General features: G+C 40.8%; 1 protein-coding gene across 3 annotated transcripts in view; it reads left to right on the forward strand.

The window, feature by feature from the left end:
• Positions 1-1052: 1052 nt before the first annotated feature.
• LOC102217514 (zinc finger E-box-binding homeobox 2-like) overlaps positions 1053-25460 on the forward strand; it is a 44588-nt gene continuing 20180 nt past the window's right edge. Inside the window, exons 1-3 of one of the 3 annotated variants that reach the window (XM_023336937.1) lie at positions 1053-1177; positions 1243-1288; positions 2025-2112. In XM_023336937.1, the coding sequence (XP_023192705.1) occupies positions 2052-2112 (61 nt within the window). In that variant the 5' untranslated portion in view covers positions 1053-1177; positions 1243-1288; positions 2025-2051. Of the gene's footprint in view, positions 1178-1242; positions 1289-1812; positions 2113-25460 lie in introns of those variants that run through there. The other 2 variants (XM_023336936.1, XM_023336938.1) reach the window with 2 other exon arrangements.

Raw genomic sequence — 25460 nt, forward strand, 5'->3', positions numbered from 1 at the left:
TAAACACCCCTAATACCACCGCCAACCCCCACAGCTCAGATTTAGGTAAAACCAGACAGTCACATGACTTCAGAAATGTCACATGACCTCCTTCAGGTGTTCAGCTCTGGCTGTGAGTCAGGAGAGCCATCCAGGCTGAATCCACCTGACTGCAACCTGAGGCCTTGAGGCCCCAAGATGTTACAGTGATTCAATGCTATCCATCACCACAGGAGGGATTCTATCTTTTTTTTTTTTAGCAAAAAGTTGAATACATAAATAATAATAAAAAATAATTTAAAAAAATAAAGGGGGTTCTTAATACAAATTTAGCTCCTCTTATTTTCACAATAATATTATTGATATTCTATAAAAGTAGAAAATCTGTAATGCTGTTTAAACAGCATTCTGTTGTCAGAATAATAATACTAATAATAGTGATAATAATAATAATAATAAAAATAATAATATGAAATTTAAATAAAATAGATTTTAGTCTGATGCAATGCATTTTGTATGTGATTAAAATATGTGCATTTGTTATTTTATTTATTATTATTATTGTTATAATAATAATAATAATAATAATAATAATAATAAAATAATAATAATAACATCCACAATAACAATAATAACAGCAACAACAACAACAATAATAATAATAATAATAATAATAATAATAATAATAATAATAATAATAATAATAATAATAATAATAATAATAATAATAATAATAGATTCTTTAAATAAATGATCAATTCCCTTTTTTAATGGATGAAAAATATTTTCCTTTGATGTTTTCTGACATACCCATTGATGCTGTCTACATGTGACTCATTATCTCAGAAGCCTCTGCGCATGCTCCACCTGACCAGGTGAGACGCATCACCTGTTCAGGTAACAACCTGTGAGCCAATCAGCCGCAGCCTTCAGGTATGGAGCAGAGACCGGAGCGCGTGAACAGTCAAGCTGATCAATTATCCCTCCGCGTGAAGATAGATGGCGCGTGCGGCCACGAGTTCTCGCGGCTGTTTATGAGGCAGAAAGACGCGGTGACAGGCGGCGGGAGGCGGCACACGGAGCGGACCAACCTGCAGTCCGGACTCGCGGTCCAGACCCGGACTGAGAGACCTGCCTGGACCCGTCCGGACTCACCGAGACCCGGCTGGACTTTTTCATTCCGCAGCAGGAAACAGCGGTAAGAAGAACCCTCCGCTGCTCTGCATTCTCTCTGCTCCGCTTCTCACAGTTTACTCCGCGCAGCCAATCAGAGCGCAGCACTTACCTGCACGGCTCTACCTGCGGACAGGTGAGAGAAGAGCCTCCAGGTGGGACGGAGGGATGAATGGAAGAAGGGATGGATTAAAGGATGAGTGAATGGATGAGTGGACCGGTATGTGACAGACTGTGTGACCGAGCTGCAGCTCTGTTTGCTGGGCTTAGATCTGCTTTAATTCCCGCAGCGTATGTATGTATGAATGAATGAATAGATGGGTGGGTGGATGGATGAATAGATGGATGGATTAATGGATGGATGGATGGATGGAATGAAGAATGGGTGGATGAAAGTGAAGCAGCAGAAATATTCCTATTTAAAGCGCAGCTGATTCCAGATCAGCAGGCCTGAATGTTGCTGTTATATAAGCAGGAAATATTCAAAGATGACATCGATACTTTCATTGATGAGTGATTGGAGAGGCCTGACAGATCAACAAGTTGGTTGTTGGGTGTAGTTCGGTGAGGAGGTGGAGCAGGGAGTGTGTGAGTGTCTCTCTCTGTGTGTGTGTGCGTTGGGTGTGTGTGTGTGTGTGTGTGTGTGTGTGTGTGTCCCCTCCTCCTGTCAGACCAGCAGAGACGCTCCTCATCAGAGATCAGGCTGACGGGGACGCGGCTCGGTGCGCGCTCTCCAGCCAACAAAGTGTTGACAAAGTCCGCAGAGAGTTCGGGTCGGGAGTGGATCGGGAGTTCTGGGAGTGGACCAGGAGTTCTGGGACTCGGACCCGGTCTGGGACTGACTGTGTGTGTGTGTCTGTGCCGTTGTTCAGGCAGCAGGAGGACCGGGACAGCCGGAGATGATGGCCCAGAGTCCCCGATGGAAGAGGCGCAAGCAGCTCAACCCCCGCAGAAAGAGCGGTAAGACCGCACACACACACACACACACCGCAACTCCGCTAAGTGTTACAGACTGCAGAAAGTTTGGAGCGGGACGCTGCGCGGAGGGGACCGTTACCCGGAGCTCCGCATGCGGGTCACCGCGTGTCCGGGGAACCGCTCGTCACTCTCTGACTCAGAGTTTGTTTGTTTCTTAGAGGGAGTTCCCGTTTTTCTTCAGAGTTAAAAAAGTATATACATTTATATATATAATTACTAATGGTGAATGAAACTAGATACAGAATCTGTTCTATTTAACACAATGAATTGGAAATGACGCTAAACAAGCTGGACAGGTGCAGATAATGTTTTGTTTTTTTATGTAAAAAATGATTAGAAATGAAAATATAAAAACTCGTAATTACATCAGTCTAGGCGTGAAGTGTAGATCAGCCCTTATGAAAGAAAAACACAAAAACTGCACATCATCAGAGGTTTGGATTTTTATTTTTAGTCTTTATTGTCATAGACATATTCAAGAGGTAATCAGTTTGGTTAAAGGAAAACATATACTCTGTTGCTTCTGACTTCTTCTCATTTGATTTATTCAAATGTACCCATTTAAAATAAACTCAGAATTTTTATTTTTATTATTTTCACTCAGGTTTTTTTTAAATAGTTTTTGGTTCTTGTTTTTGTGCAACTTTGTGCGTTAGGGTTATTGTCCCCCTCCCTCCGGGTGTCTTTGGGTGTCTCATGGCGTCTCAGTCAGCTGCAGATCTAACTTTTGGGGGCTGAAGGGGTCAGAGGATCTGTGGCCTCCTCCACCTCTGGAAGTCTCATCCAGCTGTGTGGCTCCAGCTGTTTGTTAAAGTCTGTTGTTTTCTAATGGCGCTCCGATGCTGTCTGTCTGAAGGTGTGTGTGTGTGTGTGGGTGTGTGTGTGTGTGTGTCACATGTTGCTCAGGCTGCAAAATAATTTTGTGCTTGTTATCCATAACTGTCAAGTCTTGAATAAATGTAGTCTTAAATCTAATTTTCTTTTTTATAGCATAGTAAAATACATTACTACAGTTGAAATATAGATTTTTATTAGAATATATATTTCTGTGTATATTTAATTTGTTTGTATGGAGCAGGACAGGAAAAACAAAAATCATAGATTTAAAATCTGAAATGTAAATAGAAAAATATATATATATTTTATTTTACATGTTGATTTGATTTCTTGCATCAGAATGAAACAAACTTTAACTCATTGACTCAGTTTGGATTGAAGAGTTTTAAGAAGCAGCGCGTTTTGCTCAGGTTAAATCAGGTTCTTCTTGCTGGAGTACGGTGGCCGTCATGCGTGGAACCGTTAATGGAACTGTTTTCAATCCGGATGGTTCTGTGTGTGTGTGTGTTCTCAGTGTCTGTGTGTGATGCAGTTTGATGGTTCCCTCAGAGAGGACTGGAGGCTTTCCATCAGAACCAGAACCACAGCTGTCAGTGAAGCTGCAGTGAGTGAACTGAATCATTCAGGATGAAACCAGAATTCTGTCTCTGCCACAGCTCAGTGTCTCTCTGTCAGCTATCAGCTCGGGTCAAGCCTGTTGGGTTTTTGTCTTCATTTTCATGCCAACGGTTCTGTTCTTCTGACGTTCTACACCGGTGCTGTCCAAACTCTTTAGCATGGGGGCCAAAAACGTCAAGTTGAAATATTTTGTCCTCTTCTTTTTAATAACAACAAAAACAAATTTATTTTAAAAAATTTTATCTACTAAAAAAACAATAAACACAAGAGAAAATCTTAATAAAAATTAGCAAAGCACTTGGATTGCAGTTGGCAAGTGATGCATAATTATTGTAGAATATTAAAAAAAAATAACAGCAAACCACATTCTACATTTTTCAGGTTGATCATCTTTTTCTAACTTTGTTTTAGTTTTATCAGCAATGATAATGGAATATGCCTCACTTTGACTTTCTATTGCTAAGTTTATTCATTTGCTGTTCCCAAGTCTGCATTTTTGTACATTGGTCTGTATAAATTAAATTAAACTGAAAGCAAAAACCTGAATGAATAGTTCATATTGCACCCTAAATTTTAAATTTTAAGATGATTATGTTTTGAACAACCTGGCATCAGTGAAATATTAAAACTTAGGTTTTTCTTGACTTGTGATCAAAGGCCTCTCAAAGTTGTTCTGATGGCCACAAATGGCCCCAGGGCCCTCACTTTGGACACACCCGCGCTATACTGAAACAACACAAAATCTTACCAAATATGTTTAGTCTAGTTTCTGGTGCAAATACGTTAGTAAGTATACTTGAAATAAGACAAAACTATCTTACAAGAAACTTTTTAGGAAGATATGGGAGCTTTCTTTAAGCCAGTAATTCATTTTTGATAACAAAAAATATTAGCTCCACTGGCAGATCATTTTACTTCTGACAAAACATTTTTTCCATGATATAAGTGAAGTAATCTACCAATAAAACTAGTACTTTTTCATCAATATTAAGGAATTATTTATTTAAGACAAGTTCCTATATCTTGCTGAGAAGGTTCTGTGAGTTAGTTTTGCCATGTTTCAAGATATTTGCATGAGAAACTAGACCAAATATACTTACAGACCATGCCATGGTCACATTTGTTCATGTAATTGTTTGTGTCTTATTTTGTTTTCCAACAATTAAGAGGCAGATGGAGGTACCTCTGAGTGACAGCAGTCTGATTGTGTGTATGCGTCAGTTGACCCCAACTTCCCTCTAATTTCACTTCATTAAATCTGATGATGGAAGGAAACTGATTATCATGTGACAGGAGCTACCAGGAGCTCTTTTCAAGCTGACAGCAGCTCTGTGCACATTGACAGGAGTTTCATGGAAGCTGACTCTCGCTGACAGAAGGCCTGTTCATGTTGACATGTTGACTGCCTCACACTCTCAGGAGCTCCATGCTGGTGGAAACTCTTGTGTGTGTTGACTTAAGTTTGGTATTGTTCCCACCTCTCAGCTGTGTTTCTGTCTTGTCTCTTTAATCTGATTCTGGGTGTCTATGCATCTTTAAAATGTCTTAAACTCATTTATCTAAAGTAAGGCCATAAAATGTCTTAAATTCATTAAAGAAAATGCACAGTGGCCTTAAATGTGTTAATTACATTTCTCAAATTTTGTGGCAGGACTATTTAATCCTATGCAGGATTTTTTCTTGATGAACTTTTCCATCAGGCAAAAGCATGTGTTGTGTGCAGATATCTTCACTCACTATGTTTTGTGACTTAAGGCCACCGGTAACTAATTGCTAATACTTGCTAGCTAGCTTGAGAGCCGAATGCCATGTGAGAAACACGTAGCTGCTTCTAAAAGCCACAAAAAGACCCCAGAAGTTTCCGTTTTGGTCCCCTGCATTTCTTTTGTTGTTATATAAGTCTTAAATTTTACTCATAATGATCTTCAATAGGTCTTAAAAAGTCTTAAATTTCAGTTGGTGAAACCTGCATGAACCCTGTGATCGGCAGAAGAAGCTGTGTCGTGTCAGGATGGGATTTTCAGCTTGATGTTTGGTCCAAATTGGTTCTGTCACTTAACTTTGAACTTGGTTAATTTCACTCCAGGATCTTCCTCATTTCATTCGGATCTAAAACTGTCTGAATTTCGGGTTCTGGTGAGCAGAACCATGTTAAAGTGACATGACGGGGGCCTTTTTATGGTTTTCTGATGAAGCGGTTTAAAAGCAGGTCGGAGCTGCTGCTCTCTGACCTGAATGTCTTTCATATCTGCCCCCCTCCCTCGGTAAATACCCCCTCCCCGAGGGCAGAACAAAGAAAGCAGCTCCTCCGCTCCTCCTTAATCACCATTCAGAGGCTGCGAGCGCCGCCGGGGACTCTCAGCTCGCCGCCATCCCAGATGAAAGGAGCTGCAGAAAAGGAACTGAGCGCAGAGAGGAGGAGGTGAAGAAGCGAGGCAGGAGGAGGCGCGGCTGCGGCCTTCGCGGAGCTCCTCCTCCCTAGCGGCAGACGCTTCGATCAGAAACTAAAAACTTCCTGAAAGTTTGTTTTTAAATGAGAAAATTTCCTTAAAACCACCTTTCCGTCTGCAGCTTCTCTACTTCTCCTGACTCCTCACTTTCATTTGGATTTCAGTTCATTTGCTGCTGCTTGTTTTTAGTATGTTTTAATATGTAATGTTTTCTAAATCTGGAGCTTCACTGTGTAGGAGGCCCCTGGTGGCCCCTGGCTGTTCTGTTTCTTTACAGGTCAGGAATCAAGTCTAAAATGCAGCATGTGATATGAATTCGTAATTTTTCAGCCCCGCCCCCCATGAAAGCTTTTATTGTGAAGAAAAGCAGATTATCTTTATTCACCTTCATCCCCCAGTACCTCCTGTCAGACTCCCCTCGCCCCCTCCTGCACGACTTAGGCAGATTTACTTCAGCAAACACCTCTGGTTGGACAGCAGAGGAGGAACCGGGGCCCCGCTTTCAGAAGAAGGGCCCTTTGTTAACAACAGGAAGCCTGCTTAATGCAGCCCCCCCTCCCTCACACCCTCCGCCAAAATAAAGGCATGGTGACATCACAGTCACATGACGGAGGGTCACTCGCATGATGAACCTTTATCTTCTGATCTGAATGAAAGTGTGATACAGTGGGATGATGATGTTTGTGAGGGTCAGAGGTCAGGATGGCTGTGGCATCATCGTGTGTCAGGTGATCCTGGCTGAGAATCAGCATCCTACCAGTCCCTGACCTCTGACCTCTGGCTGTGGACACCATGTGATGAAACCGTTTGTTTCCTGTTGATCGGCAGCAGAAACAAGCAGAAGAGGTCGAACCAGGTTCAGATTTATCCCGATAAACAGAGTTGGGTTGTGTGGCATAGATCAGATTTTTCACGATCAAGTTACCAGGTGAGACTTTTTAGAATAAGTGTGAACACTCAGATGTACCACAAATCTGATTTCTGAAGTCCGATTTGAGCCACTTCCATATGAGATCCTGAAGCCGACTAGCATCCAATCTTTTTGAATGTGATTCCAGTGGGAACAACCAAAGTGGTTTTGATGCGACTTTGACGTCACTTTCCATTGACATTTGTCGTAGTTGTGGACCGGTGAGAGGTGTTAGTACAATACACAAGCATAAAATCCTACCAAGTATTTTTGGCCTCATTTCTAGTTCAAATATTTTAGTACACTAAATATAAGAGAAAAATAACTTTTTAGGAAGCTATCAGCACTCGTTTTAAGTTAGTAATTCCTCAATATTGATGAAAAAGTACTAGCTCTTCTGAACCAGTATTTTTACATATATTTTATAAGACTTCTTTCATATTTGTTGGCTTACAAAACTGAAAATTAAGTGAATGATATTTTCTTTGTTATGAGAACTTACTTTTACTTTTGGTGCCTAAAGTCTGAATTGAATTTTAAATAAATCCAAAAACACCGAAAGGCGCTGTTGTCACGCTGCTTTTAAAACAGTCTTTCATGATTTTGAGAAGAAATCATCTGTTTGTAAATGTTTTACCTGAGGAATCTTTTAACTAATTACGGTGTTAACTTTTTCTGCTTTGATGTGAATATTCTGTAATCTCTGCGTTCTGTTGCCAGTCTTGGACAGAATTTATTTTACCAAAGACACTTTTTAATCTCAGTGAGATTTTCTTGTGAAATAAGCTTTAATAATATTAGTAATAATAATATTGGCCATGCAAAAAAAAAAAAACAGATTTCAGAATAAATTAGATTTGAGCATCAAGTTCTGCAATGTGAATGAAGCCATCTCTGAGCAGAGGGGTTTTAGTTTTGTTTCCAGTTCTGGTGTGTGAATTGGGCAGCAATTAGAAAAAAACACAGCAGACTTTTCCTTTGTCTAAGAAGGAATCTTGTTCTGATTTCCTTCTTATTTTGACGGAACAGTTTGGACTTGAGCCAACAAAAACTAATTTGTCTGAGAGTTATTGACACCCACACAGCTCCTCCGTCGCTCACTGACTTTCACATCTGTCCTGCCTCTTTAAACTTCTGTGCATTAAAACTTATCAAGACCCCCCCCACCCACTGCCGCCACCTTTATTCCTCGGAAGACATGTCTTCTTCTCTTTTCTTGTGAAAGCAGCTCGTCTCTGAGTCACCAGTGTTCCTCCACCTCCCATCGCACCTCGGTATTTGATGTTTTTGCAGTAAAACTCTGTTGTTTTTCATATTTTCAAGGTGACTGACATGCGCTCACTTTCACTGAACCATGCATATTTTGTTCATCAGCGCGCCCGGAGCCGACTGGTGACATTTTGTTGCCGTTAGCCTAAACAGGCTTCATCAAGGTCAGAGCGGAGGTGCATCAGGGCAGAAAGATAACACACACACACACACACACTGAAACACACACATACTGTACCAGACAATAAAGCACACCATCACACACTCTCAGGTCACAGCAGAGGCACATCAGCATGGAGAGATAAGACACACTTAAACAGTCAGAAACCGTCAGAGAACAACACACACCACACACCCACACATTTAGGAGCAGGCGGTGAGATTAGATCAAAACAGAAAGTTACATAGATGAACTTCAAGAGAAATTGTTTGTGAAATTAAACTGAGCTGTTTAATTTCCATCAGCTCAGTAATGTCTTCACTTTCTTCTGGATTCTGATTCAATTTGGACTTCCAGTTCACCTGAGTGATGTGAACTGGGACCAGTCTCCAGAGAAAGCAACCTGTTCAGTCCGTAGGCCCCGACCTAACAGGAGAGGTGCATTTGATTGGCTGAGCTCCTGCGGCAAGGTCACACACATGGAACAATCAATAACGGATGGCTGGATTAAGGTGTCATGACATCTGTGTGTCCAGACCAACACTGTACGCCTGAATAACCTCCCTCCTCCCCACACCGACACCCCCAGGCTCCACCCACCTCTGCTGGGATGGTCCTGCCTGGGTCCACCTCCAAGTTCTTCGCAGGTTATCGTGGGGATGATTGATAGAAAGCAACAATAACTGGGCTGATTGACCGGATATTAAGCAGATACTGTAATGAGCTGAATGGGTTATTATTGGGCTGTTACTGGGATGTGATATTGGCTGGACTCTTGTCTGGGTTTGGATTTTTCTTTTTCTTGTTTTGTTGTGGTTCGTCAAGGTTTTTAATTGCTCTAATGTTGGTCTCGTTTCAGGTCTTTTGGGTTTTTATTATTGGTTCTAGTGTAGTCTTGCTAATTGGTCGGATATTGATCTGGTGTTTGGTGCACCAGATCCAGCAACAACTTCCGGGCTGTTTCTGGATCTTTAAGAATCTAATTGATCTGGTATTGTTCTGGGTCTTTAAGGCTTTTATTGGCATAGCTTTGTTGTAGTTCTGGGTTATATTGGGTTTGGTACGTGGATGTTGTTGGACTGGTGACAGCTGGCTCATTCTGGTGCTGGTTTGTGTTTGATCTGGTACTGGTCAAGATCTGGATATTGAAAGTTGTGGTTTTTATTGGCCTGATTAAGTTCAGGAATGTTCTTCTCCTGAGCTCTTTATCTCTGATAACCAGTGAAATTTAAGACATCTGAGTGTTGAATACATGTCACACTGATGGGCAGTTGATGTTTGAATGTTTTCATTTGAGATTTTGTCAGCACAAGTGTTTTAATGCTCTCGAACATTTGCTTTGACGATTAAAAACTTTTCTTTTGTTTCTCAGTGAGTTTGCATCTCATGGAGGACTTTGTTCACGTTACCTCTGTCCACTTGGACTCCCAGTGTAACCTCCTCAGGCCAGATCAGATCAGTTTCTCTCATCACTTGCTGGTCACAGATCTGCCAATTAAAGTAATGAGGCAGAGGAGCGCCTCTCGGTGCGACCCGGTCGCCTCAGGGAGAGTCCTGCTGGACTGACCTCACAGTATGAAGGTATCAGAGCTGACACTCCTGTCAGAGCTGCTCGCACTGTCCGGTCTGAAGGAAACGTCTCCGCTATGATGACCACGAACAAATGAGTCCAGAGACGATGGGAGCAGGGAAGCTTAATGTGAGGAAGCTCACAGGTTCCTGATCAACTCAAGTTTAAGAGGAATTTACTGATGGGAAGAACTGCAGATGAGCCATTAGGTCAAGTTTTGCTAAAACTAGTTTAAATGATTCCAAAGAAACATATCGCACACACTTTGTTGAGTTATGTTGAAGAGTTGATTTTAAAAATGACAATTGTTGAAAATATATTAAATTTTGAAGCTTGTGCACCTCAGCAGTGTTTCCTTCACTGTTGGTTCCCACGGTGATGAGCACCTTTCAGCTGTGAGACGTCTCGTGCATCGCCTCTGAGCCTCACAGCCGTGTTTGCTGTGGGATTACCAGACTTTGTGAGATTGTTTAGGGCGGGGGTGTAAAGGTAGTCATGGGAAGGGCCCCCTGTTGGCCAGGAATGCCGGTCAGGTCAGGGGGAGCAGCCGGGGGGAGGCGGGGGACACTCGGAGACGGGGCAGGTGCTTTGTAAGTCCCGTCAACCTTCAAAGAGGCAGCAGAGCTGAAAAGGTTAGCAAAGGACAATAATCCCCCTCCCTGGCTAAAAAATACCCCCCCTCCTTCGGCCTGCAGCCTGACAGACGCTTTCTGCTTTTGTCCCACTGCTTCATTTCAGCTGAACACACTCATGTGTCACTCTGTCACAGACTAAAAACTGACCAAATGATGGAGAACTGACCGAACACTCGTCAAAGACCGAGAGTCTGTTTCCATCTTCTGTCATAGACTGAGAGTCTGGGCAAATGATTCATCAGAGGGTGAAACACTCACCCAGTGCTCCATCAGAGACAGAAAAACTCATCACAGCCTGGAAAACTAACAAGGTACTGTGTTACAGATGGAGTAGCTGACCAAATGGTTCAACAGGCAATTAAAAAAAATCCCCAAAGACTGAAAAACCTACTGCAGACTGAAAACAGACTCAGTTCTCCAAACTACAAAGCAGCTCGACTGTTTCATCAGATACTACAAATCTGACCAACCTCCCACCGGAGATGAGAAAAATCACAAACCCCTCCATCAAAAGCTGAAAAACTGACTGATTACTGAGTCACAGACAGAATAACCAACTAAACACTCTTCAGAGGCAGAAAAACTGGCCCAGTGACACATCAGAAATGACAAAAATAACACAAACTCTCCAACACAGCTTCCCAAACAAACACAGCATCGATACAAAACTACCTGGACATCCATGGTGGAAAGCTGACTCATTTGAGACTTAGTATGCATTCACACCAGCCCTGTTTGGTATGCTTTAATCAAACTCTTATTTATTTGTTTAGAAAGTTCAGTTAAACTCTGATGAGGTCCGAAAAAACAAATTCTGGTCCATCTAAGAACCTAGTTTCAGTTTGTTTGAAGTGAGCTCTGGTGTGATTTTAATGCATATGTGAACGCCGAATGGACAGGAGGACAACCCAAAACCAGTTAGCGGACTAACATGCAGGGCCTTCTGGGTAAATATAACAAAACAAAAGTGTAAGTCTGGTGTTAGCTGGAAAAATGCTTTGCTGTCTTTTGACAGATTGCAAAACCTACAACCACTAAAATCTGATGCTACTGCATTTTTGTTTACATTTTGTAAACAAGGAAGTTGTGCACAACTCAGATTTTTTTCTAAGTTTCTGAGTGGGTAACCAGGTTTTTCAAAGAGTTTGGTTCTTTTGACAGCACAGTGTGAAAAAGAAGGGCGCCATATGAAAATGTAACAAATGTTTCAATGTTAGTGCTCAGTCAAACCGAGTCTACCGGACCATCAGCCGGATATATTTTTTGGGTACAAAAACACCCCAAAAAATGTATCTCAAACTCTACGAGTTATAAAATGAACAAACTAATCAACTTGTGGTCAGTCTAAAAAAACAAACAGGTTTTGATTTGCTTTATTTCAGTCCAAATGATTCCCTCTAATTAGATGTCATAGTAGAGGTCCTTCTCTACATCCTGATTGGTTTATCATAAAGTTATCATCCAAAGGAACTCAGACGTTCTCTGATGTCAGATGTTTCAGTCCTAAAGTGAAGCAGTAGAAACTTCCTGGAGCTCCTGGGTTTGGGGGCCGGGGGTCAAACTTCTCTGGGACGGTGATGTGGGGCTGCCGGTTTCGTCATGGGACCCGAGGTGTCCTCTTTTGTGCGCCCTGTCAAACATGGTTAACATGCAGCCATTTATCTGCTGAAGACCCCCTCCCCTGGTGAACAATGGGCTGGCCCGACGGCAGTGGGAGGAGGGTGGGAAGGGAGGGGGCTTCAGTCGCCCCTCTGGTCCCTCTTCGTGCCGACGCTCGTGGTTGTTCTAAGACGAAGTGCCTCAGAATCCACTTTCTGACACGCCATAAATGTGTTGGGGTGAGCATGCTCCAACCAGGCCACCACTTTGACCCAGTGTTCCTATTAAAACCTGAACCAAAGCAAAATAAAAAAACAAAGAAAACGCCTTGTTCAGTACAGTTCATGTCATAGAAACTCTTAAAGTTGTGAGTTCAGATGAAAAGCGCCACATTGAGCCCAGATTTGTTTCAATGTTTTTCACTCTGGATAATATTCCAGACGACCCTTCCTTCTAATCCTTCATGTGGCGAGAGCAACAGCTGACAGAAGCCTGTTTTCACTCCATCATCTGTGCAACACATATTTCCATGCACAGTTGTTGTCCATTATTGTTGTTTCACCATGAACTGAAGAGTGTCTACTCTACTGGTTTAATCAAACTCTTACTGATTTCTCTTATATCAGTCATGGAAACAATTGGAGGAAAAACAAATGGTGTTTTTATCGGTGTTAATCTTTTTGTTAATGAAACTATGCTTTCAGCCTTACTCTTCATTTTGAATTAAACTTCCATAAGAGATCAAGGAGTTCTGCAATGCAAAACCTTACCATGTATTTTTAGTCCAGTTTCTCGTGCAAAAATCTTAGTACACTTGAAATTAGACAAAACTAACTTACAAGTAATTTTTCAGCAAGGTGAAGTAGCTTGTTTTAAGTCAATAATTCCTTAATATTGATGAAAAAGTACTCATTCATACTTATAACATAGGAAAAATGTCTTGTTATAAGTCAAAAATCTGATTTTGGAACTAGTACTTGCTCATCAATATTAGGAAAGTATTTAAAAAAGCTCCTGTATCTTGCTAAAAAGTTACTTTCTACTACTAACTAATTTCAGGTGTACTAAGAAATTTGCACTACAACCAAAATCAAAAATACTTGGTAAGGTTGTTGTGTTTCTGCAGTGTGGTCTTATATTGTGGTAAAAGCCTAACTGGAACATTTTTGTTTCCAGAAGTCTGATGTCCCCCGGGTTGACCCAGGGGACATGAAACGCTGCAGAATGTTTCCAGTGAAGCTGCCGATACGAGATAAATCATGTCAGTCGTCTCCAGATCTGCAGCCCGATGTTATTTGGTTTGTTTGCTTGGCAGAGCGTTTGGCTGTGTAGGCTGAGGTGGCGAGCGCAGGCGCAGCGGCTTCCTCTCGCTGCTCTGCAGTGGTTCTAATGTGGCACATAAAACCCCAGCTTTGATATCGCCTGCTCCAATAAGCCCCTTCAGCCTGCCAGCACCTGCCAGCGGGGAGGTATGCATTCATCTGGCCCCTAACAGGATTATGCTGCTCTGTAATTGATTCATTTGCAGTGAGGGGAGGTGACAGTGCTTTGGAAATGAGAGTTTAGGTAACAGGCGCCCCAGAATTCAGCCGACTGCATGTGTCAATTTTATTACATCAGTCCAGATGAACTTGAAAGGCCGGCTTTGTGCGTGCTCAGAGGGAACAGAGTCAATAGGCCTCATTGATGTGAGTGTGTGTCTGTGTGTGTTCTTTCTTCTCCCACGGCCCACTGGGTGTGTGTGTGTTTACTGTATGCTGCATTTTATGAGTGTGTGTCTGTGTTGTGATCAGTTTTGGGTCGGTGGGAGCGATCAATGTGACACACATGCCAAAGTCTGGATGTGTTCACACATGAATGGAGGTACGACAATGATGATCCGACAGGAAAACAGGCGTAACCGGGTCGATCAATACCTCACTGTGTTAAAGGCCAAATCCAGTCTATCAGACTGTAGGTTAAATAATATCTTAATTTGTTAACATGGATCACATAAATCCTTCTGCACAGTTCAAAACATTTGCTTTATTTTCCCCACATGGATTATGTTGCACACATGAGTCAGATGTGAGTCTATGTGGGTCTATGGCATCCATATGTCAGCTGAATGCCACAATATCTTAAAAAAACCTTTTGTCCCATTTAGACAATTAAATTAAATCACACATAACCAAAAACTTATTTTAGTGCAGCAGACAAACACCAAATGGTCCTGTTTAAAATATTTCTATAAAGGCTGAATACCATGTTGTTTACAGTGGTTCACTACATCATCCCTGCTTGTTTGTAGCCTTTGTTTGAGATGAGTCAATGTTAAGTCTGTCGTCCTTATTTAGACGTCTATATTTAATCTATGTTTAGACAAAGCAAAACTGCCAACTAGAGAAAGTACCATGGTACATTTTGAAATACATATTTGTACTGTCCTGGTGAGAGAAAACAGGATCTCTTTTATTCTGAAATGTCATGAAATATTCTAGTTGAACAGGTTGTACACAAGACCCCTCCTCATTATCATCAAAGACAACTTCCCGGACGTTTACGTAAAAATAAATCTGTAAATTGTTTTGCAAGAATCATCATTTCTAGATGAATTTACTGCAATTTCACCTCTGTGTATTTAAAGCATATTATCAATTTGATATGGCATTAACAAAAACCAAGACTGGAATAAAAACGTCTTGAACTGATATATCATTCTCTTATTATGAAGGTCATCAAGTAAAGTTGCCGTGTTAATAAAGTCAGTTCCTGAGTTTGATGCCAGCTCACTCTATTCTTTTTCTTATGCTTGTTCATCTTGGTTGAAACAGGCCTACATTAAGATGTCTAATAAATGTCTAAGAACACATTAAAAAATACTTTAATTTCTTTGGAATATTTGCATGTTGCTTCAGTGTATTTTAGAGAGAACAGGTCCCTAGGCAATCTTTATATTTACAGCCTTTGTGCTAAATCACATTTAGTTTTCAATTCTCTCCTTGTGTAAACTACATTAACAGACTTTCCTCTGTTAGAAACTTTAGACAGTCTTTCCTGTTTATAGTTCTGTTGCTAAGCTATGCTAATTTTTTCATATTATGTTTGAGGACGCTACACTAATTTTACCTGTTTACGGTGCTCTTGCAAAACTATGCTAACAGTCTTCACCGTTTTCTTGCTAATTTTCACAGCGTTACTTCTTAGTAATATTTAAGAGATAATGGATGTATTTAGAGTTTTTCTTTGACATTTGGTGTTTGTGCTTACCAGTGCCAACAGTTTTACCTTTTTTAAATGAATGATGCTAAGCTATGCTAACTGTTTTTCCAACTTTATGTTCTTTCTGCAAATGCTAAGACATTTACCTGTTTATAGTATTTTTGTAACATCACCTGAACATTACATTGATAATCTTTGTGCTAAGCTATGCTCATAACTGATTGTGTTCAGCTTAAGGTGCAGATATTGCACGTTACTGGGAGTCTGACCAGTTGTCATGAAAACCAGTTCACCTGAAAGTAATGGTCCCACCAGACCAGGCCCCGTTTCGTGCCCATCTTAATGAGCCTGGGAAAAGTTCCCCTGCTCCCGTGGGGCAGAACTAGATGACCCAGTGGACACAGTGTGCCCTGGGGGGTCGGGGAGGGGGCGTCTTCACGTCGTCCCTCCTTTGTCCGGATGTCTGGAAAGCTGAATGTGAGGCACGGTGATTTATGACTGAGCCCAAGAAGCTGCAGCGGAGAAGACGGCCGCCTGTCCCCGTTTCTCTTGGCGGCCGCAATCCTCTTTGCTCCCAAAATCTGGGTTAAATGCAAATTGATCCAAGCGATACCAGACAATAATTACCGTCCGACTTATGTGTGTGTGCAGCAGAGCAGAAGAGAATTCAATAAGACCTGGATGTGTCTGCACTGTAGCCCCCGTCCAAGTCAACCCACTGCGGTCATTAACAAAGGACACGGCGTCCACAGGGGCTGCCGGTGTTTTAACTTCACATTGTCCATGTGGACAGAGACAGAGCAGTTTATGATAGTCATATTTTCTTTTAATTTTTCATTTATTTGGATAAAATCAGAATGTTCACAGGAAGAACCAAAGATTCAATAGTTCAAAGCAGGTCATAGAGGTTTTTGTTGGTTTATCTGTTATAAGTGTCAAATATTTGAATGTTTCTGATTCTTTTTCCAGCAAAAAGTACATTGATATAGTCAGTATCTGGTCAACAATCTCCAACACTAATGTTATTTTGATTGGTTAAGCTTTTAAGAGACCTCATTCCCCAGGTGGAGCTTCGTTTTCTCAAGTTCTTCTCTGGTCTGAAAAGCCGACCTGCTCTGGTGCTCCTGAGGTTTCAGTATCAGTTTTAAATGTTTTTATCTCTTATCTCAAACTAACAGTTTTATTTGCAACGTTCTTGACCCTGAAGACCTGAAGTTTAACCAAAAGTTACCTCGCAGAACACATTGCAAGACAGCAGATAGTGGTTTTAGGAGTGCCGGTAGTGCCGATATGTCACACTGCTCAGGCACTTTTAGAGTCTATCCAAAGTTAAAGCCAAGACATTTTTTCTTGTCTCTTGGAAAACTGGACAGGAAATATTAATCAGACATAAAAAGTGATGGTTCAGTCTAATCAGAACTATGTTAGTGACCATAAACAATGTCAAAGGACAATAAAAGATTTGGAAAATGTTGGTAAAGCTGCTGGTTTTTTGTGGTGCATTGTCACCTCGGAGCCATACAACTGAAGCAGACACAACTATTTATTGAATAACTGTTAGTACATTTGCTGCTTCATGGAACACTCTGTCTTTTTCTTGACGCATTGTGTGTGTGCGCACGTCTACACCAGCAGGTAAGCAGCAGAAAACCGTCCTTGCACCAGTTTCCTCTTTTTGCGTCGTCCTTGAGTTCCCTTTGCCGTAATCTGCTGACACTTTGTTTCACGAGTTGTGTTGACCGTGTCACCACATTGTTGCTTCTCCTTTGGTTCTGAGAACACGCATACACACACCTTCATGCGGTGCCCTCGCACTCTTTTTTTATTTCCTTTTCTGCTCTCACTTCCCACTCGCCTCCTCGGATGCTGGACGAGCGTCTTTCACAGCAGTTGGCTGTTTTTACGTGAAACTTTGAGACTCAGTTTGTTCAGGTTTTAGGAAGTTCCCCCCCAAACGTTCTCTCTGACACAGCGCCTGTTATTTTCAGACCTTTGAATATATTGACGTCCATTACTGATCCTCTGATTGGAAGAGAAGCAGTGCCTTTCTCTCTCTCTCAAACTGTTTGGATTTCTGACAGTGCTGATGAGATTCAGATTGAGTCAGGCCTGTGGTTTGCACAACAGAGTTTGTGTTTTTTCACCCTGACAGTGCCCCGGACTCCGAGGTTATGACCTTGGTGATGATCAGCGGCTTCAGACTCAGTGAGGCGACACAAACTAACGAGGAGGACGGTCACAGTTTGTTCCTCTGATCCAGAAACTGGGAGCAAAAAACTCTGATTTAAAAAAAGACAAAAAGGAAGAATTGTGAAATAAATCCATTATGCTAACAGATTTGAACTAGAATGTTGCAATTCAACAACGTTTAAAGGACAAGTTTGTGGCACTTGGATGTTAGTGAACCAATTGTCATTCAAAAACATTTAAACACCCAAAGAACGTGTCATACATCTATGAAATTACTTGACCTCACATCGGAAACATCGCACACCCTTGCATTACATGTATGACTATAAAGAGACTTTAACCAACATTATCACCTAATTTAATATTTATAACTTTGCAATGTTTCAAACTTCCTCCGCAACAACAGAAAATAACTGCTGATGACTCATCCCACACTTGGGGGCATGATCTAAATCCGGGTCCAGTGAGCTGGTGCAGGATTGTGGGTTTGGTCAACAACCAATGAGCAGCAGGAAGAAGCTCTCTGCTAAACGCCGCCGTTACTCTGAGATGACACGATTGCTGAGATTACACAAGGATTATAGTGGCAGCCATGACGGATTAATAACAGAAAAATCAACCTGCTGAGTAATGTGCGACCCAGATCCTCAGAAACTGTTGAGTCACTGGTTGTCATGGTGATCCCACCCTTTTTTGGGGAGAAGGGCGGAGGGGGAGTCCGAAGCAATGCCCCTTTCTTCTTATTGGCAGAAAGAAACCACAGATAACTAACCAACAGTCATTATGTGAATGTCGTTCACTCATTATCTATTTTTTATTTGTCAGCAGTGGTCTATGTAGGAGGTTTGTTCAACTTTTTTACTTTTGAAAGAATGATTCTAAGCTAAGATTGAATGGTGTTCTATTAGTTGGGTGTGTGTACTTTGCACTCTGGATTGATTTAACAAAATACTGTAAGTCCCCTAGAAATAGGAAACATTCTTTGACAAAGTCTACAAAATTGACTGTGCATTGGTGTATAAATCGTATATATGAAACTGTGGACATGAGTGTAATTTGAATCCAAAAAAAGTTTCTGTGTTTCAAAATCTAGACTGTGTGACATCAACATTCCAGGATAACTTTTTAAAATTTCATGAAACTTAAGCTATGATTGTGTAAAAGCAATAAAAAGTATCAAAATGCAATTTCAGTCAGGGAAAGTCCAACATTCTGTGATTTGCTTAGAATGTAAATTAAGTTCCTTCTCTAAAGTTAGAGCTAAAGATGCTCCAAACAGACCTGGGTTTTCTCAACACTTTCACTAAAATTCTCTTAGGGACTATTCTTGTAATTTTTTAATCTATTTTTATAAACAATATTTGATTAATAATTTTACTACATTGTGCACAGTTTTGATAGTTTCCATTCACTTAGTGTGAGCATGAATTACCTATATGTCTGGGAGTTCCAATGATTTTTGTGAACTGTTCAGTGTGAAGTTATTTTACCATATACTGTATACATTTTATAACACAAGTTCGGTGCAAAACTTTCAATGAATGTATAAAATGCTGCATATTGTCACTTATTCCCTCAGGATTAAATATAGACAACCTTGATGTTGTCCCTTAATCAGTTGCAGCTCAGCTTTTTCTGTAGCAATCAATCAACTGAGCTTTTTTGACCAAAAATATGTCAGGAATAGAAGAATGTGGGAATAAATGATTATGCTTTGGCATCCTACAAGCTAAAATTAATTTCAATTAATTCGTTTTCAACAAACCAAGAAGATCTAATGCTACGCTGATGCATCTTTCTGGTAATTTTCATCAAGAAACAAACAGACCTAGTCATTTTCAGGAAAATGGCCACAGATGTTGCTGCATCGTTCCCAACAATCCAGCAGCTGTTCTCAGCCTGTCCAATATTCTTGCATGCAAACATTTCAGACCCAGTGATTTGAGAATCCATCCAGCATCCTGACAACTGACAGCTCACTGAGCCTATCGCAGCCATCATGTGGTGTCCAACCATTCACTCCTCCTTTAGGGAGAGGCTGTGGAAAACCTCCAGCTTCTTTGCTGTTGTCCTCAAATCTGGTCTGGTACCGGTCCAACATCAGGCTGTGGTCTGATCGGGTTTTCTAACTCCAGTCATCTGCATGTGTCTGTTCCAGGAATATTTTGAGTTTTCAGGATGTTCAAACATCTGCAAGTCAGTCCAAGGCACATGTAGTGATTCTGACTGCTGGGGGGGAATATTTTGAGAGTTGGTTTCTAGAAGGGACCAGTACCACATACTTACTGCTGATGATTCTGAAAAAGAACATGAAGAGCACTTTCAGGGTAATTTTACCAAAAGAATAAATAAGTAATTCTTTAGATGTATTGTATTTATTTTCTTCTTATTCCAATGAGAGAGTTGATGTGCTTCAGACTGATTGTGCTGCATTCAGGGTCCTGGTTGTGTTCACAGAATGAACTGCAGAGTTTCCAGCTCATCTTGTGTTTGAAAGAACTCTGAGAGCCTCTTCATGTTGTCGACTGTAACAAAACTCTCTTCTTCTTCTCCTCCCACTAATTTAGCTAATCTCTGTCTCACACACTTGGGACATGAAGAAGGAAAGTGAGACAGAATCAACTCTGACCACTTTGCCTAAATGCTTTAATTAGCAGAGAGGCTACAGAATAAAGGGCTTTTATTTTGGCGAGGGGTGAGAGCATGGCTGGAGAGGATTTAAACTGCCCTCCCCCATGTCCACTGGTCTGCAGGCAGAGCTAACAGGAGGGGGGCTACAAACATGTCAAATCTCTGCTGACATTGCTGCTGTTGTTGTTGAGTTGAAGCATAATTTTTTAAAATTTAGTTTAAATATGAGGAATGCTTTCCTATCTTGTTCAAAACTCACAGAGATGCACTGATTTCTTATTGGTCCTGATATTGAAAAAGGTTCTAGATTGGGTATCTAATAATGTCTAATTCTCTTGCCCTCTGAGGGACGTTGTTCTTTATTTTTTTATTTTACATTATATTTGGAATTCCTAATTAGGCTTTCTGAACCATGGCAAAACCAAAAGGTTTTTTGCCATTCATTTTTTACATGTTTGACCAAGGTAGTTTCAGTTTCTTTATTGCACTGACTGAACAAATTAAAGTTGTGTTGTTTTTACATATTGACCAAGCTTGTGAAGCTATTGGTGTATTTAAGTTGTTGTACCAGTGCAGAGAAATTAAATAAATTTGTAATTCAGGACATTTATGTCTGTGTTTAAAAAAAAAAGAAAGGTCAAGCTCTGATTTTATGTATTGGATCAGTATCAGCCAATACTAATCCTCAGATATTGGTAATCAAAAAGTGGATCCCTAAAGTAACACTTCAGACTTATTTAAGTGCAACCTAAATAAGCTGCACTTAAGAGTGAGGCCTGCTGGGCTCCAGGAACCAGCTTACCCACATGATAAATAGGAAGCTTTGTTGTCCCAATTGATTGATTTATTTGTTGTTTTATCAGCTTTGATACAATAATTTGGTTGGTAGAATCTTAAGGTGGGTTGGTGAGCAAAGAATTCAAATTTGTCATGTGACTCAGGTGGATGGACAGAACAGGTGTTCAGCTGTCACCCAGGTAACCAAACTGTGAGCTGCGATCTGATTGGTTGACAGTCTGGCATTGAGTGACAGTCAGTGCATGGATTTCTATTTCCTGCAGCCACTTGTTCATTTGGCTGGAAAGTTGGACCCCGGGGCCTGAGCGCCTGTCACTTCCTGTCACCTCAGTGGTAATCAGAGCGAGGGTGGGCCCTGAGTAGATCAGGACTGTTCTCAGGTCACATGACTGAAAAGCACATCTGTCAGTCCAAAGGTGCAACCGCAAGCGCTGACTGACTCCAATGACACCTCACTTCCTGTTTGTCCTTCACCCCCGATTACACACATCCAGATACACACTCTGAGTCTGGGTCTTCGGGGTGCTTATTCACCTCAGAAAAGCTGAAGTCTTATTGGCTACAAGTTCTGCATGCTGATGTTGTTTCTGTTTTAACAGTGACCAGAATCGCCTAAACAATGACATTTATCTGAAAACCTGATAACCTGACAGCAGAACATCAATCATTTAATGACGGTGTTGGGAAGTTTAGTGAAGCAGGTGAAATTTCCCAGTCTGACCTGTATGTGGATCAACTCTGATGTATAAACCTATAGGCATTTTGGATGGTGGGTGTTCGTTGTTTCCCAGGTATTTGCTGGTTCTCAGTCCATAAATGTTTCTTGGTTTTTTTAATGTTTGATAATTTGCTTGTCAGTCAGCAGGTGTGTGTTTGTGATTCTCAGATGTTTGTTAGTTTTCTGGTGTTTGTTGGTTTCCAGATGTTTGTTGTTTCCTAAGTGTTTGCTGGTCAGTAGATGCTTTTTGCATCCCATCTGTCTGGTGGTTCTCAGTCCTTAGATGTTTCTTGGTTTGTTTAATGCTTAGTAATTTGCTTGTTGGTCAGCAGATGTGTGTTTCTTGGTTACTAGATGTTTGTTAGTTTTCAGGATACACAACAACCAAGTGTATTTTGGCTGTTGATGCTTTTAATAATGATTTCCAGGTATTTGTTGTCATGCTTTTATTATCAGATTTTGGTGACTGTAACCAGGTGGTGTTAACAATTAAAGACATCTTTGTGTCGGATAACAGTAATACTGAGCTTCTCCAGCTTGGTGTTTACTGTCAGAAAACAACTGGCGCTGTGACACACCGACTTGTGTGACCTGAGGAAGTGCTGACAGCGGTGTTTTCCTTCTTCTTCTCTCGGCTGTGCCCGGTGCTGGTGTCCGGCTGCAGGTTGTGGTGAAGGATGGAGGTCTTGTGAGTCAACATTAGAGCAACTTGATCAGCAGTTTCACTTCTGCAAATTGTTCCTGGAACAGATGAAAATACCTCTGAAGACCAGTCAGTGTGAAGTGAAGCAATACCTGACACACGCACACAGACACACACCCCTTAAGCCTGTAGTTCAGTTTTGTATTTCAGGTTGCAGATGATTCATTGAAGTTTTATACAGTTTTACTGTGAATATACAGTTTGTAAAGTTTGGTTTGGTTTACTGAGGAAATCTGTCCTCAGTGGAAAGAAAATATGTTTGTGTTGTTTCTTTTGCCACGACCATTTAGCTACACTACTTGACATTATGTCATAACTTTAGAGTCTCCAGGTGATCTATTTTACTGTCTGATATTATTTAGGTTTTATGAATTATTTTCCAATGGATCAGGTTTTTATGTTCCTGCTGCGTTTTCACTGATTTTTCTACCACTACTATAACGTCCTCTCTCCTTCTGGCAGAGCTTTGTTGACCACCAGATGTTTAGTTTTGTTCTGGGGTTGGATTTGCAGTGACTCAATTTTAACTCAGATTTCTTTATGTGTTTTGGCTTGGAATTGGCTCAGCGGACTGAATGTTGACTGTTTTATGGTGTTAGTTTGACTTGACTAGTTTCTGGCTGATCTTCAGCTGTGTGCTGTGTTTGTGACTCAGTTCTGGCTCTAACTCGTGTGTTTTCAGCCTCTTTGGCTGATTTTCTGAACCTTTTTGTAGGTCCGCTTCTGAACCTCAGCTGGTCCACAGAGTTCCCTCCGTCTGCAGCAGCTGATCCTGATGAATTAAAGTCTGACGGCACAAACTGACAAAGAGCTTTAAAGCTTGCAGTGCGCCTCTGCTGCTGCTCTGATGAAGAAGAAGTTGGAGTGATGCTTTTTGAAGCAGCGGGAAGTTAAAATACCTGCAGTCATGAATTATTAGCAGAAAAAAGTTTTTCTAGCGCTGCTTCTCGCAGGAAGAAGGTATTCATTGGAGGGATTTAATAACTGCGCTCTTCCTGCTTTCTCTTTTCATAAGGATTCATCCTCCACCTGGGAAGATAAATAATTCAGACATTTTGGATTTTCTTTCCCCCTCCTTCCCCCAAGGGGGGCTGTTGGGCTGTAAACCCTCAAACTTCCTCATCATAGTGTGAGCGAATCTATCCATTATTCACTCCTAAAGTCTGACTTTCTCTTAAAGTAACCTACATTTTTATGGACATGGCCCCCCTGGAAACCTCGGAGACTGATGATTAATTGATTTCTCACACAGAAAGACGAAGTTTGACGGGCTTCAAAATGCATGTAGAACAAGACTGTGACTTAAAACGGTAGAAAAGTCAAGTTTTTCGTGAGTTTTTGTAGAACAAGAGGAGCGTGTTCATGTTCACCATGAAACCCATTCACGGCTCACCGGCTGCGTTCTCTCTTGTTCACACCTCCGACCTCCTTCTGCTCCTCCTGAAACACACACACACATGAGTGGATGGCGGCCATGATATCGGCGCTTCACCTCTTATCAGAGCTCAGCAGCTCTGTTTTCTCCTCTGTTTGTCTAATCAGGCGACACACCGAGGCCGAGGTGAGGCTTCAACGGACGCCTTGCTGCTGATAAACTTAACGTTAAACTCCTGCACATATCTGCAGACAGAAACAACTTGTTCCCTGCTCATTTAAGGTCTGAACTGAGCGCTTAAATCACTTGAACTACTTTCTTGAAGAGGTAAATTGCTGCAGTAGATCAGATTAACAAATCTGCTGTCTGATCTACAGTCAGAAATTTATATTTAGTTTTCACGTTTTTCTAGAATGCAGATCATCTGTTGTAACATCGATAATCTTAATTCAGTATTTAATGACCGGATCTATCTTTTCTTATTCTCATCCTGTGGGCGTGCTCAGGGGTGTGTGTGTGTTGTGTGTGTGTGTGTGTGTGTGTACACTAACCACACAGTGCTTTAGCAATTTGTCAAACCTATAAACACAAACTGCCATCCAGTTCTAAAACTGGAGAAAATAACTTTAAATAGTATTTAAAAACAGGATATAGTAATTAGCCACTCTCATATCAGTCTTATTATAAAAGCTTTTATTTTCGGAATGCAGTCATTATGAGGTTTTCATTTCATTCACATGAACAGGTTGTAAACATAGCATCATAATGAGATTGGTGAGAGATGTTGATTGCAAAGACTCATTTAGATTCTAACAGATGTACAAATTGTGAATCCAGATCAAAATCTTCTATTAAAAGATTTTCTGACAAGTGACCCATCCAAGTGTGGTCAGTCTGACACTCTAGGTGTGAACTGACTTATGCTGAATGTGTTAAATTAGGAATTACTGGTTTGGTTGGAAGAGGAACTCAGCTTTATACTGTCACAGCTAAACATACTTTAACTATAAACTTTAAGACAACACCACACAGTTTAGTTTTTGCCGACTCTGTTAGTTTTTTTTTTTTTTTTTTTTTTTACTCAGAGATTTTTATGTTCCTTGTTGTCACAAAAATAAATCCTCAGATGGCTGTTTGTTGAATTATTCTTTCAGATTGGTGTACATGGGGTCTATGTGAGTCTGTTGTTTTACTGCTGAATGTTCATTAATTAAAAAGGGCAGAAATGCAACATCAGTGCATGTAAACATGACATCTCTACTGGTAAAGTCATGTCATGGTTTTTAAATGTGTTGTCATTGCAAGCTAAATCACTATATTAGGCTCTGTAAGTGAAATGGATGCCACAGCATGTTAATTTTGTTTTACTAAGAGTAATTGTAATATGTGATGCATGTGAAACATGATATCACTTTCTGTAAATCTAGCATCACTGCATGTAAATATGATGTCACTGCAAACATATTTCCACTGCATGTAAAAGTTTACAGGGCTCCATTAAAAACTGTGACATTGCTGGATTTAAAGCTGATATTTTTAATAGGGCTGAAATGATTAATTTGATTAATTGTGATGACTCGATTACTAAAAGAATCATCAACAAATTTAATAACTGATTGTTAACTGAGGCCATTTGCTGAAGAAATTACATCCTCAGAACAATATT

This window comes from Xiphophorus maculatus, chromosome 7, assembly GCF_002775205.1.
Source record: "Xiphophorus maculatus strain JP 163 A chromosome 7, X_maculatus-5.0-male, whole genome shotgun sequence".
In the NCBI taxonomy this organism is placed as follows: domain Eukaryota; kingdom Metazoa; phylum Chordata; class Actinopteri; order Cyprinodontiformes; family Poeciliidae; genus Xiphophorus; species Xiphophorus maculatus.